Here is a 14606-nt window from a genome sequence, read left to right as displayed (position 1 = left end):
CATGATCCGACGGACCACCAATCACTCTCTCTGTCTCTCTCTCTCTCTCTCTCTCTCAGCACTCTCGTCTTCAACACGCTTCTAGCCGGCTCAGTGGACTCTCGCCGGCGATTCTAGAATCTTTCAAACCCTTGTTTCTCTGCAACTCGAAGCCCTTTCGAACCCTCATTCTCTGCAGTTTCAACAATTTACTTCACGTTCTCGCGGTTCTGCTGAGTGAAAAGAGTATAATTTGTGCTCGTTCTTCAATCTCTGCAACTCGAAGACCTTTCAAACCCTAATTCTCTGCAGTTTCGTCGAATTCCTACCGTTTGCGTCACGTTCTTGCGGCTCTGCTGAGTGAGAAGAGTCTAATCTGTGCTCGTAAACAACTTCTTCGAATTCTTGAATCTCTGCAAGTCGAAACCCTTTCAAAACCCTAATTCTTTGCAGTTTCTTCGGAGTGAAGACTAATCTGTGTCTTTAACCAACGTGTTCGTGTTTTTGAATCTCTGCAACTGATTTTATCTGCTGTTTGTTGGTGAATTTTCACCCCAAAAAAAAAAAAAAAAAATCAACTCTCACCGGAAAATTCATCGGCTTCGATCCATTGAATTGAAATATTAATATCTTCACACTACCGGACTGATACGGGTTTCAATTCCATCGAAATCGAACCACTACGTTCTATTCTACTTCTTGAAGTTGTTTCGTAATCGATCTGACCTCACTGTCACGTCCAATTCGAATACGAATTTGTTTGCGTAACAATTTACAGTTTTTTTTTTTTTTTTTTTCTTTCAGAAGAAGTTATATCTATATCCATGGCGGATTCAGATAACGAATCAGGAGGACACAACAACTCGAACAGCGAGCTATCACCGAGGGAACAAGACAGGTTCCTTCCGATCGCGAACGTGAGTCGAATCATGAAAAAGGCTTTACCAGCGAACGCCAAGATCTCCAAGGACGCCAAGGAAACAGTTCAAGAGTGCGTCTCAGAGTTCATCAGCTTCATCACCGGCGAAGCCTCCGACAAATGTCAGAGAGAGAAGCGGAAGACGATCAACGGCGACGATTTGCTCTGGGCCATGACGACGCTAGGGTTTGAAGAATACGTCGAGCCATTGAAGGTGTATTTGCTGAGGTTCAGAGATATGGAAGGAGAGAAGACTGCCATGGCCGGACGTCAAGGCGGCGATAGTGGCGGAGACGGCGGCGGCGGTGTTAGTGGCGGCGTGGTAAATTACGGTAACAGTGGGGTTGGATTTGGTGAGGGAGGGTTGTATGGAGAGATGGCTTCAAATGCGATGATGATGGGTCATCAGCATCATCATGGACACGTGTACGGAGGATCGGGTGGTTATCATCATCAAATGGGTAGTGGTGGTGGGCATAAGATCGGATCGGGTTATCCCGGATCCGGGTCTTCTGATGGGAGATCTAGGTAGCTTCTCAAAATACCACTTTTTGGTATTTTTGAAAAGTTTTGAGAAAAAGAATGTTATATGATTTTTCATTTGCTTTTTATTTTTTTTCTGTTGAAATTTTGGATTAGAAAGAGAAAATAGTGGGGTAGGTTTGTTTGTCTAGGAAAAGTTTAAAGACGTGTGGGGTAGGGTAGGTTGTGATTGATTTTTTTGTGGGTTAAATATATTGAAAAATGCATAGTTGGATTGTGTTTATTTTTAACATATACATATTATAGTAGACAACATGTTTTGCAGTGGCAAAATTAGAAATTTTGTTTAATAGAGTTAAGGTATGTGCATAAAAAATAAAAAATAAAAATTAATTTTTATACCAATTGAAGATAAATTTGTTACATATTGTGAAATAAGCAGTTCATGAGGAGATAAATAAATAAATTTAATAATTTTATTTTTTTCATTTCTAAAATTTAAAAACTATTGGAATAATCGATTAAAGAAAATATGCACCCCTTTGATTTTTAAAAAGTAAAATAAGAAGTGATATTGACATGTTTGTATTACTCATAAAATTGACTCGATAAAATTGATATTATTAATTAACATTTGAAATACTTGAAAATAATCTCAGTGTACGTTGACATATACAAATAAAATAGAGGCAATTTTTATAGAATTTGAGGACCATACCCACTATGTGTTTTACAAATATTCATAGAAAATAGAGATATAATAAAAATTTTAAAGTCATGGTACATTTGATAAATACCAAATTAAATTAGTTTTTTATGTTAGTGAAAATTTTCGTCGGGTCTTTTGCTTCTCTTTTTTGGTCCGTTGTTGAAAATTTTATCTTAAACAATACCATTATAATATCATATATGAATTAAAAAATTTAAAAATATTAAAAAGAGATATTGAAATTCTTATCTATTCTAAGGTCAAGTTTAGAAACTTGTAAAAAAGTTAAAAAGTTAAAAGGTTACTCAAAAAGTTAAAAAGTTAACATTATTTACCAAAAGACAACAATTACGGCTGCACAACTTTCAATTTAAATTTTTTCCTACAAATTAATTTTTATAATTTTTTATTACATATTTTTAATAATTTTTTTTTTCATTTCTAAAATTTAAAAACTATTGGAATAATCGATTAAAGAAAATATGCACCCCTTTGATTTTTAAAAAATAAAATAAGAAGTGATATTGACATGTTTGTATTAATAAAATTGACTCGGTAAAATTGGTATTATTAATTAACATTTAAAATACTTGAAAATAATCTCAGTGTACGTTGAGATATACAAATAAAATAGAGGCAATTTTTATAGAATTTGAGGACCATACCCACTATGTGTTTTACAAATATTCATAGAAAATAGAGATATAATAAAAAAATTTAAGAACTTTTGTTAAGTGTGCAACTTACGTTATATACTTACGTCTTTCTGTTGCTGTCTTGTTTTATATTTACACCTTCCACTTATACTTTTTGTGTTGGTTGCATATGGTGTGCAACCTTAAGGAGTTGCACACCATAACAGCACCCAAATTTTAAAGTCATGGCACATTTGATAAATACCAAATTAAGCTTCCGTTTAGAAAGTGAGTTGGTTTTTTGATTTTTTAGCCTTTTTGACTATTTTAGCCTTGGTTAAAAAATTTGGTTTGGGAAAGATTTTTTGACTTTTTAATTTTTTTGACTTTTTTTGTGAGAGAAGAATGTAATGACTATGAGTTAGATGTAATGTTTTATTTTTGTGACTAAAATAGTCTATTTTATCTTTTGTGGCTAAAATAACCAAAAAAATCTAGAAAAACTCTTCCCAAACGGACCCTAAGTTAGTTTTTTATGTTAGTGAAAATTTTCAACGGGTCTTTTGCTTCTCTTTTTTGGTCCGTTGTTGAAAATTTTAGCTGAAACAGTACCATTATAATTGCATATATGAATTAAAAATTTTAAAAATATTAAAAAGAGAGATTGAAATTCTTATCTACTTACTATGTTGGATTTATAAAAGAACAAAACAAAGTGTTTTATAATATAATTTTTTTAAAGAGTGTATTAAGCTCCTAATGATTAGGACTATCATAAAAATTGTCCTAATAATAATTAGATTAGTGTAGTAAGGCTGATTCTATTTGCACCAAAAAAAATTGTTTAGTACGCCCAATTTCTTATTATTTTTTATTTAATTATTTAATTTTATAATTTATTCTTAATACATTTTATATTTTTTTACTAAATTACATTTTATATAAAATAATAATTTATAGTACATCTAAATAATAAACAAATCAATTAAAAAAAAATACTTCCTCTTTCTCCTCTCTCCTCAACGTTGGGTATCTCTCTCCCATCTCCTCTCTCTCTTTATATATATGTATATCATATATGGATATACAGAAGTAAGGTTTGTTTTTCATTAAAAACTGTGCGTTCGCTCTCTACAATTGGGAACTTTTTTCTCTCTGAGATTTTTGTGAGTTTTTTTTTTTCTTATTCTAATAATGATTCTAATGATTTTATGGGTTCTAGAATAATATTTTGTAAAGTGAGTTTCATAATGTGAGATTGACACGATTTACTTTTTTTAAAAATCTCATCATAAAGATCAAAGAATGATTGATAAGGTTGTTTTATGCCAAAACTTCGCTACCTCCTCCTCCTCTTAGACTTTCCTTTCAAGATCTAAGGTTCTTTTTTTGTTTAATAATAGTGGTAAATTTTAATGGAATGGAGTAAAATTTTGATAAAAGGAAGAAGATAAAGTGAAGATAATGAAATTTTGAAAAAGAAGATGAAAAAATTTAATATGAAAAATATGTATAAATGATTAAAATTTATCAAGGAAAAAAAAAATTTATTTTAAAATTTAATGTGAACTATTTTTATTAATAAATTTATATTAGAGTATGATATTAATTAAAATTTTAAAATTTTTATTGGCCGTACTAAATTATTATTTATTTAAGTGTAAATAGAATCCCCCGTGTAGTAAGTGAGTGCTCCACTACACTAAGTGGGACAATTTGTCTTTAGCAATGGAAGATTTGGATCATAACATGACATTTCACATTTGTAGTCTTGTCTTGCCCATTAGCTTCATGTTCTGTATTAAAATCAATTTTTTAACTCATAAAAATTTAGTGATGTAAATAGAAAACAATTTTTTATTTTTGTAGAAAACAAAACCAAAAAACTTATTTGGGGCACAATTTTTTTTTAAAAAACAAATAAAAACAAAACTGAAGAAATATGTTTAGTGAGTTATGACCGACAGTGGAGTGGTGACCGACAAATGAAAAACTGGAACAAAACAAACATGTACTCCAAAACAAGATTGTATTGTTTTCAAAAGAATTCAACTTTTTTTTAAAACAAAACACACACACCAAATCAAGTTCTCACTTTCAATTTCTACAAAAAAATATGGAAAAAAAAATATTTGCAACCCAGATCAGCAAACCTTCTGTAAAGCAATATACCAGAATGACAGTGCTTTTTCACAAAAAACCGGGCCATTAGTCGGCTAATCAACAAACCAAAACACAACTATTCCAAGTTAGAATTGACCGAATATAACATGAATCCGTAACGAAAACTAACTCCGACAAGATCACAATATCCATCTCTAATTGTCAACAAAAAAAGTCAGTTAAGTTAAAACATAGAAGAATTCCTACAAATTTTCGTTTGTGTACATAATAACTGCAATCGTGCAGCATAACTCGAGCAGTTCTAAACCTAACAATTTCTGGAAAATCATAAGTTTTTGACTCAAAGTTAATAAACTTATAACAATAAATTACAGACTGCTATTTTTAAAGACAGACAAAACAACACATTGAGAAACGACAGATTGCTAAATTTGAAAAAAAGGGTTGTGAAGCTAAAGAAAAACTATTCCATTTTAATCTAATTTATGTTTTACCTTGGCGTTCAAGCCTCAACACCTTGACCGGAAGGTTGGGTCTTATCTTTCTCGGTATCACCTTCATCTTCTTCATCATCTGCCTCATCAGCTAGTTTGGTAAGTTCTTCTTGGATCATGAACTTTATCGAAGCCTTTCGGGGCGTAAGATCCATTTTAAAGCGCCCAGCTGTGCATTGGCAAGGTTTTATCACAGGTGCAAATGAAAAAATCATGATCAATAACGAAAATATATACAAGGCTCTATATTTCAACGAGATTTCACCATATTCACTAATTTTAAATGACTTGTATTTTGATGAAATTAAGCAGATAACTAGCAGTGCACCCGAGCAATGCTTTTGAGAAAGAAAGTAGTAAAATACCATATAAACCTAGAAGGAAAAAATATAATTGTAGGAATAATGATTGAATAGTAGCAGCTTACATTTAAAGAGTAATTGTGAATATTTAGGCCTCGTTTGGCAAGAGGCTATTTTAGCCAATTAGTCAAAAAGTTACTAAATTAGCCAAAAGCTAACAACCCATACCAAAAAGTCAAAGATTCTCTTTTCTCTCTACTTTTTGCACATCTTTTCGTAATTAGCCAAAAAGTCATCCCAAACATACAAATTTTTTTTACCTACCTTTTTAGCCAAATAGCTAAAAAGTACTTAGGCCCCGTTTGGGGACTTAGTTTTTTAGCCAATTAGCCAAAAAGTTACTAAATTAGTCAAAAAGCCAACAACTTATACCAAAAAATCAAAAATTCTCTTTTCTCTCTACTTTTTGCACATATTTTCGTAATTAGCCAAAAAGTTATCCCAAACATACAAGTTTTTTTTACCTACCTTTTTAGCTAAATAGTCAAAAAGTTACTAAATTAGCCTGTTCCCAAACGAGGCCTAAATTAGCATGTTCCCAAACGAGGCTTTAGTCTGCTTTCCCATTTGTTTTTCAATTAAAGATCTCTAGAAATTGAAAGGACAAAAATATTTTAAAATGATATAAAGTATGCTGTGACATATATAATTTGAAGAGAAAAAAACATATGTACGATAATTTTATATGACATTAATTTATAACATAGAAAATAGAACACTTCAGTTAGGTTGCAAAAATCAATTACATAGGCGATAGTAGAAGCAACTTGAATGCCATCTAAACTTTCAAGCACAAACTACTAAATCTAATGCAATAGAACACATTTTAATAAAAATATTATTAGATATGAAATCTCAACTAAACAAAGCATCATACTTTGATTTATGCAAAAAATAAAAATGAAGAGGGCATACCGAGTTGTTTCAGAATGTCAGTGAAGGTAGCCTGCACAACACAGCAAGGAAGATACAACTCGTGTTACCACATTACAAAATCATCAAACATTGAATAAAATAAGCTAATTTGTACTCGGTAAAAGCTGACTTTGCTCAGCTCAGCACAATAAGAAAAATAAGTAGATTTTGGCAAGCACAAAAACAAACAATTAACATGAAAATAGTTGACATTCTTCACGAAGAAAATGTCATTTTGACAGCAAAGGTTTCCTAGGAGGAAAAGAATCTATGAATCAACCACCACAACCACATCTGGAAGTTTCCAATCTTCAATTAGCTATTCTATTCCTTCATGCTAATCAAGTGTAACAAAAAGGGGTGGACGAGTTTATGGGGAAAAAATTTCCTGGCAATGCAGCTCATCCCCAGTATTGCACAAGGACGTGATTGTAGAAATGATAACCCTTTTAGACTTCTTTAAAGAAGACTTCGTCGTCCTATTATTCAGATGTCGTTTTCTGTTGTGTATAGACTAGCTCAACATTATGTGCATGTTTTATTATATGGTAGTCCAGCTACTCCAACAAACAACAAAGGCGTAGACTATTTGGTTTCTAAGAAATTACTTCACAACTATTATAGAGAGATCAAATTCTTACCGTGTTGAAGTCAACTTCCTTAAGAATTTCGCATATTGCCTTTCTGAGTTCATCATCACTTGGCCTTAATTTCACTTCTTTAGGTTTGTCTTTCCCTTTCGCGACCTTTTTACCTTCACAAAAACAGACAAAACCTTCAGAAAGTTAATTCAGATGAAAAAAAATCTTGCCCAGATCTCTATTTTTTGCACTTTTTCATAGAATGAAAAAATCAAGTATAAGACGATTTCTCAAAAATAATTGTCGACATTGAGGGAATCCCTATGAAAATCTTCAAAATGTAAACCACAACACTAGCGCTGGAAATTCTTACAAGCAGAACAAATGTACACAGCTTGTGCAAGGAAAGAAAGATAAAATAATGATACTGACCAGTTTTCTCCATGGAAGCAGGTTTCTTTGGAGCTGTGGACTTTTCCTTAACAACCTCAGTTCTTTTCTTCCTTGAGAATGTCTTTGGACTATCACTGCTATCATCAACCTTAGAACGATTTGATGATGATTTCAAAGGTGTTCTTTTTGTGGGTGGAGTAGATTTCAAAGGTGTTTTTTTGGTGGGTGGAGTAGATTTCTTCAGAGTAGCAACTTTCTTGGTTTTTGTCTTTCCTGAAGATTTCTTCTTTGCAGATGAATTTTTTGAACCTCGTTTGTATTTACCTGTGTCTTCTTCAGACTCTTCTTCAGACTCATCTTTATTCTCTTCAGGTACATCACTTTCAGAGCTTTCAGGAACACCATTCACAGTTTCCTCTTCTTCATGTTCCTCCTCTTCCTCTTCTTCTTTATCTAACTCGTCTTCTGTTTCCAGCATATTCTCCGTCTCTTTAGATGCATTCTCAATCCTTTTTCGACTCTGCAAAATACACCAAAGATAGAGGAGACAACAAAAGACATGAAGCAAGTTGCACCCAAAAAAAAAAAGGTCAAACTATGATACAAAATTGCATACCTCAATCTTTTTTTTAATGAGTTTGTTTTGTTTTATTTTGCCTTTCTCAATTTCAAGGAGAAAGATTCCTAAAAAATATATATGATTTGCTTCCGGAAAGATCCATAAATGCTGCTAAAAGGTGTGGCGCACAAAAAGAAACCAGAAAAGCAGAAGATGCAAGTCGTCATCATCAATTTCATGATTACGTAGCCCCCAGATAATAGCAGCACCCAGCTTGCTCTATTGTTTCAAACAGTCCAACATGGACAGAATATTAGAGAACCAAAATAATGCAATGACATAAATTTTCAGGGAACCATACAACAATTGCGAATCTTTTAATGGGCATTTTCCACAACTGCAATTCACCAAATTCATAGACCATCAGATCGCAAACTAAACCCCATGTCCTTATTGATACCCAACCTTAACAAGAGGTGAACACGTAAAACAAGAACCCACATCCTTCAACTATTATAACACTAATTATACAGATCTACTTGTATTGTTAGCAAGAAAACAATGGTACCTTAGCTGACCGTTTTGATGGCGTGCTGCCAGACGTTGATGCGCTTCGTTTGACTTCCCTCTTACGTTTTTTTCCCTTACTTGACTGGTGTACAGACAAGAATAGATTATATAAGAATCAAAGGAAAAATAGCAGTTATCTTAGTGAAGAGGAGCATTTGATGAACTTTGTTGCACAACGTAAACCAACCTGCTCTTTTTCAGCAAGTAACTCGGTAGTCAATGCATGAGGGGCCACCAAGAAGTCTATCAACTTTGCAACAATATCTTCCTGTGTGCACAATTAAACTCATCATGATAACAACAAAAGACATACTCACCTTTAAGCAAATCTAGTTTGCATTATGACTCAGACTACAACCAATCAGTCTACTACTAAAAGAATTAGATTTAAGTTTTTCTACTTGATGATGTACCATGCAGAGTGAGTCAAACTATTAAACTAGCAGGTTCTTTCATTGAATATGCCTAGTCTGAGCATGCAGTGCTTGTGAACGGGTGGGTGTCTGTTGACAATCTACCCTGCCAATATGCATTAATTTCAGAATGTTAAGCATCCAACAACATGTGACCAATAATTCAATGATATTTTCCTGTTGGGAGAACAATTCAAAAAAACTATCCATGCAGTACATGCAGCAGTAAGATATCAACGAACCTTCCTTGTATTAGCTTTGGTAACTGGCATGTCAAGCACATCACAGAATTCCAACAACTTCTCTTTAATGCATTTGTCAAGTTTTTCTTTTACTTTTATCTTTTGTTTTTCCTGCAATGATTGCAAGAGTCAGAAACCAAAAGCTCAATGGTTTATTTATTTTAGTAATAAAATGAGGTTTCCAAACATCTAAGTGGTGAAAAAATAATATAAATGTCCTGGATAAGAAAGAAAACAAACACATTTTATTATGGACAAAGCACTTGAATATCTCTCTAAGATGGACTCTTTACCTCATTGTCATTCCACACAAAACCAGAAAACCGAGAAATATTACTTTTGACCTGAGCTGCCTGCATAAGGTCAAGAAACACAGTAAGATCGGAGCACATTTTATTCTTCACCAAATGGAAAACACACAGAGGCCTATTCAACAAAAGAAGATAACTGGACCAAGACCAACTACTGCATCGCACATGGTTGGCAAAAGTCGATGAAAGCAACCTAAGAAAAAACTTGTAGTTGTAGGGAATTAGCAAAAGATGCCAAGAGTCTCTATGCTTTCTTTCTATCTTTCTTTCTTCTTTTTTTCGTTTGTTGTGGCTGGGTTCTACATTAATGTCAAGTTCCAGCTAACTTCACTTTAAACGAATCCCTTAATTAATTAAAAAAATGAAGCTATCAGGGTTGATATTCCAACTGATAAATTCCAAAATTTATATATCCAGTAATGAAGGGTGATTGAGCAAAGAGTTGGGATTCATAAGAATTAATGTTGATTTATGTTTATATGGCAGGAATACCATGAGCCCATGACTTAAACTAGCGACAATATGATGCTCTACCAACTACAGGTAAATCCATAGAATGGCCAAAGCAAGAAGGCCACTCCATGAGAAAAGATATGACACTATGAATACACCTATTTTGGTCATGTCAAACAATGCTTCAATAAATAAATATTGGTTACAATACTTACAGAGGAAGGCAAGGTTCAGAACTTCATCAAGGGACCTTGTATTATTGAGAAATGCTATTTATCACCGGTTTTGTTTCACTACTGTGTTTCTCCTCTTAGGTGTATTGAATATTGATTCATTAAAAGCCATGTGTATATATCATGCTACATTGGGAACCACATAGGAAGTGAAAAGTTCTGATAAACTAATTTGGTGATATATAGCAGCCCTCTTCCATAAGAGTTATTAAAGGTGCAAGATTTACTGAAAGCCCGTCACGCAATTTAAGCTCCTAGAACTACTCCAAGCAGAAGGTGAATATTCTATAAGGGAATGGAGTCCAGTTGCATGAGAGAAGCTTGCCTCCAGAATGAGAGAGAATCTGAATGGCTTTAAGGCAGTGTTTACATGTGTGGCTACAACCAACCAGAGGGTTGGCAAAAGGGGGAGAGAGTAAATTACAATTTTAGAATGAAAGATTAACATACAAATTACCTTTCCTCTCCTTCCAAAGAGAATCGTATGAAGCAATTTTAAAGTGTCATCAGTCTTCCTTTTTGATAATTTGTATGACACTGAAACAGAAACCATGGTTCAGAAAATGACACAGTTCATTTTTGAGTTGCAATAAACAGATATCACATACAATACGAAAATGTAAAATAAGCAATAACAATACGATTCTAACAACTTGTCCAGTATACACATAGCATATAAAAATATGACAAGAAACAAATTTCCAGACACAGTTTGTGAGACACAAAGATAATACACTGAACTTAAAATATATGAAAATAATATATAATAAAAAAAAAAACTTGAACATACCTCATCTCAAGACAAAACGACTATTGTCAAGAAACTTCAAGCAACAAGTATACATCATTATAACGAGTTTTGCTATATGACAATCACAACAATCATGAAAACAGTAACTATGAACAAGTCATGCTAATGTAATGTCCTAGTCTTGCCTTTTCAAGCAAATTTTTTCGTTAGATAATACATTTTATTTGCCTATCAAAAAAATAAATGAAGGAAAGTAGAGAGAATAAAAAAGTTAGGTAACATACCATTAGGTATGTCTTTCAGTGCGACACCGCTGCCCTGCAATTCCAAGGCAAACTGTGAACTAAATATTGACCAAAACTGTCACAACTGAACTTTATTCTAAAAACATCAACTGCAAACCGAAAGATAGAAGGAAACCTTTTCAATATGGAATTCCTTGACAGTTTCTATTTCGAAAGATGCAACCAGCCTTTCTACAGATTTCCGTTCCCGTACGGGGCGATCAAGTGCAGAACTAATGGGGGTTTTCCACTCCTTTTTCCCTTCCACCTCCTTTTTATTGCTGTTGATTTTTACTGCAGAGGTCTTCCCTTTTCCACGCCTCTTTGACGCTTTCTGTGGTGTACTTTCTTCATCCTTTTCTTCTTCCTCTATTAATTCATCCTTCTTCTCTGGTTTACTCGCTTCATCCTTTTCTTCTTCCTCCTTTAATTCATCCACCTTCTCTGGTTTACAGTCTACATCATTTTCTTCTTCCTCCTTTAATTCATCCACCTTCTCCACAACCTTTTCCTCACCCTCCTCAGCTTCTTTTGCCTCCATTTCATCATCCATTGCCTCACTTCTGGTATCTACCTTTTTTTCCTCTTCCTCTTCCTCTTCTTTACTTCCCTTTTTGGCAATTTTCTCTTCTTCTTTGGTTTTCTTGGCCTCTTGGTCGACATCCATTTCCTGTGTCTCAACTTTCTCATCATCTTTACCATCTTCTTCCATTTCTTTTACTCCATCCTTTTCCAGCTCTTTTTTCTGAGGAACATCTTCACCCTTATTCTCAGGTGTGGTAGTCCCATTTTCCTCTGCCTCAACTGCAACCACTGCCTCTTCTTCGCCCATAGTTGATCAAATTCAAAATAACACCCAACCCAAATTACTCTCTTTGCTGACCCAACAAGCCTGTCAAGCTTAGGCCATCAACAAACTCTGCAAAAAAGTTCTCATCTTTTAAGTTTTAAAATAAAAATTAAAATCCCAGACAAGAAAATATCAAAACAAAAATCAAACAAAAAATGGATTTCCAATAGCAGGAACAAACATGTGTGCGCTTATATGCATGGGAGCAGCTCCCTCAAGACTCCATCATTTTCATATCCCTTGAGACTCCACTTCGTGAGCCCCACGGGACCCATGACAGTAATCCGAAACCACTCATTTCATAGGCCTCGAAGAGAATAATATATATATATATATATATGCAAAAAATAGTTTGATCCGATAACAATAGATACATTAATTAATCATGTTTTATTTAATTAGGTTTTGTTTTATGAAATCAACGATAAATATGATTTTAAACTAAAATCCTATTTTATAAAACAATAAATTAGTATATCTATCAATGTCTAATCAAAACTATTTTTTTGCATATATATTTTTATTTTCAAGGTCTACTAGATGACCTGTTCGGATCAGCATCGTCGGCCCATAAGACCCCCACTTTGTGGTATGGAGATGATGGAGTCTTGAGAGGAGTTACTCCCTATATGCATTGTACATTAAAAAAAATAACAATCTAAACTCTTTTCAAATGGAATTTTTTTTACATAAAATAAAATTTTAAAAATTCAAAACTTTTGTTTACAGGACAGAACATAAACAGAAAAATCGGCAAGCCCTAACAAGATCGGAACTATCCTGACATAATCAGAAACTACGAAATTTACAGAAATTCATAAATAAAACAAGCAGAAAGTAACAAGATAGTCGAAGAACATGGAATATTTGAGGAAAATATAAAAACCCTAGGCTGCAAAAAAATGTAATCTTTACCTCAAAATCAAATGAACAAAGAAAAAAAATCACAGATAAAAATAAAAAACAGAAATTGCGAGGTGAATGAGATATACGAGTTGAATATTTGAGACTTACAGAGATTTCGAGCCACGCTGTTCGCTCATTCGAAGCTCTCGCAATTGAACTCTCACGAGTTCTCTATCTCTCTCTCTCTTGTTTCAACGATTTCACAATTCGAACCTCTGAGTGGGGACACTTTTCTGAGCGGAGTATTTATAGTCCGGACTTCAAATCCGGATTTTAAAACCAGTTAAATGCCAGGTAGGACGAGAGTGTCAGAAATCAGGTAACAGGAACTGAAGCAAACGGCTCAGATCTGTTCATTCACGGAATCTGGAAATTGACGGTGGAGATGTGATATTCGTTCGGATTTGAGTGTTACCCCATAGATGACTTCACTGGATTTGGTAACACGAATAAGAATTTATTTTTTTATTTTTTTAATCCACATTATTTATTTAGCTTTTATATATATTTTTTTTTAAAATTAAAAAAATTAATAGGATTGGGAGAAAGAAAAGGCTGTGTTTGGAAATTTATTTTTAAATATTTTAGTAAATCGTAATTTTTTAATTTTTTTTAATAAAAAAATAAAAAGAATAATTTGACTTTTAAGATAGCACTCGGGTTTTTTTATTTGCCTCGAAACAAACTAGTTATATGATTTCTTGAATAGGATTATACATGCAAAGGTTTATTTGTTTATACTGAAATAAAATATGAGATAATTTGGATGATTACTATTTGTTATTAAGGGAAATGGATAGTAATCATATAAGGGTAAGAAGTTTGGCTCTACACTGCTTGGTTTGGCATAATTTGTAAAAATTAAAAAGTTATTAAAAAAAAGTCAAAATTTTCATATTATCTGGGAAAGTTTTTTGGGGGGGGAAGCGTAGAGGACAAAATTATTATTTTGTCCTTTGAATTCAACTACTTAAAAATCAAAAAGTTAAAAGTTAAAATGTCAATAAAGACAAAATGATCATTTTGATTTTATTATAATATTTTATTATACATATTTTCGTAAAAAATCAAAAAGTTATTTTAAATATACATATTTATTAATTTGACTTTTTACTATGAGCAAAATAAAATATGGAAAAGAATAGGCTTTTATTTTCTACAATGTAACTAATGCCATATAAATCTTAATTTATTAATTTCACCATTTTGTATAAAGAATAACCAGCAATGTGCCAACACTTAAATCCAACCCCTTATAAAATTGGTTTGGTTGTATGGATATTATTTTGTTCAAATCGAAATAATTTTCATAGTTGAGAAGTTTAAATATAGATTATAAAAGTGAAAAAAAAAAAGTAAATTAATATGCAATATAATTGAAGGCAATAAAAATATAAGAAGAATTCTAACGCCAATAAGCATTCTAGCCATTTTACTTAA

General features: G+C 32.8%; 2 protein-coding genes across 4 annotated transcripts; one reads left to right on the top strand and one right to left on the bottom strand.

Moving 5' to 3' along the window:
* LOC114258011 (nuclear transcription factor Y subunit B-3) lies at positions 1-1664 on the top strand. 2 transcript variants are annotated; one of them, XM_082880253.1, is made up of 2 exons: positions 1-691; positions 784-1664. In XM_082880253.1, the coding sequence occupies exon 2, from the start codon at positions 804-806 to the stop codon at positions 1428-1430; it is 627 nt and encodes a 208-aa protein (XP_082736379.1). In that variant the 5' UTR covers positions 1-691; positions 784-803; the 3' UTR covers positions 1431-1664. The 2 variants fall into 2 exon arrangements, with proteins under 2 accessions (XP_082736379.1, XP_082736380.1); XM_082880254.1 differs by having other exon boundaries at positions 24-473.
* Positions 1665-5047: 3383 nt separating this feature from the next.
* LOC114258013 (DEK domain-containing chromatin associated protein) lies at positions 5048-13455 on the bottom strand. 2 transcript variants are annotated; one of them, XM_028197839.2, is made up of 12 exons: positions 13275-13455; positions 11547-12329; positions 11411-11444; positions 10833-10912; positions 9672-9731; positions 9379-9489; positions 8911-8991; positions 8722-8805; positions 7634-8114; positions 7262-7374; positions 6621-6651; positions 5048-5512 (listed from the first exon to the last, which is right to left on the bottom strand). In XM_028197839.2, the coding sequence occupies exons 2-12, from the start codon at positions 12240-12242 to the stop codon at positions 5352-5354; spliced, it is 1932 nt and encodes a 643-aa protein (XP_028053640.2). In that variant the 5' UTR covers positions 12243-12329; positions 13275-13455; the 3' UTR covers positions 5048-5351. The 2 variants fall into 2 exon arrangements, with proteins under 2 accessions (XP_028053640.2, XP_028053639.2); XM_028197838.2 differs by having other exon boundaries at positions 11411-11462; positions 13275-13421.
* Between the last annotated feature and the right edge of the window lie 1151 nt (positions 13456-14606).

Source organism: Camellia sinensis, chromosome 7 (genome assembly GCF_055761805.1).
Source record: "Camellia sinensis isolate YWXY chromosome 7, ASM5576180v1, whole genome shotgun sequence".
NCBI classification, from domain to species: domain Eukaryota; kingdom Viridiplantae; phylum Streptophyta; class Magnoliopsida; order Ericales; family Theaceae; genus Camellia; species Camellia sinensis.
The sequence above is the reverse complement of the archived record's forward strand: the minus strand, read 5'-3'. Positions and strand labels throughout refer to the sequence as shown.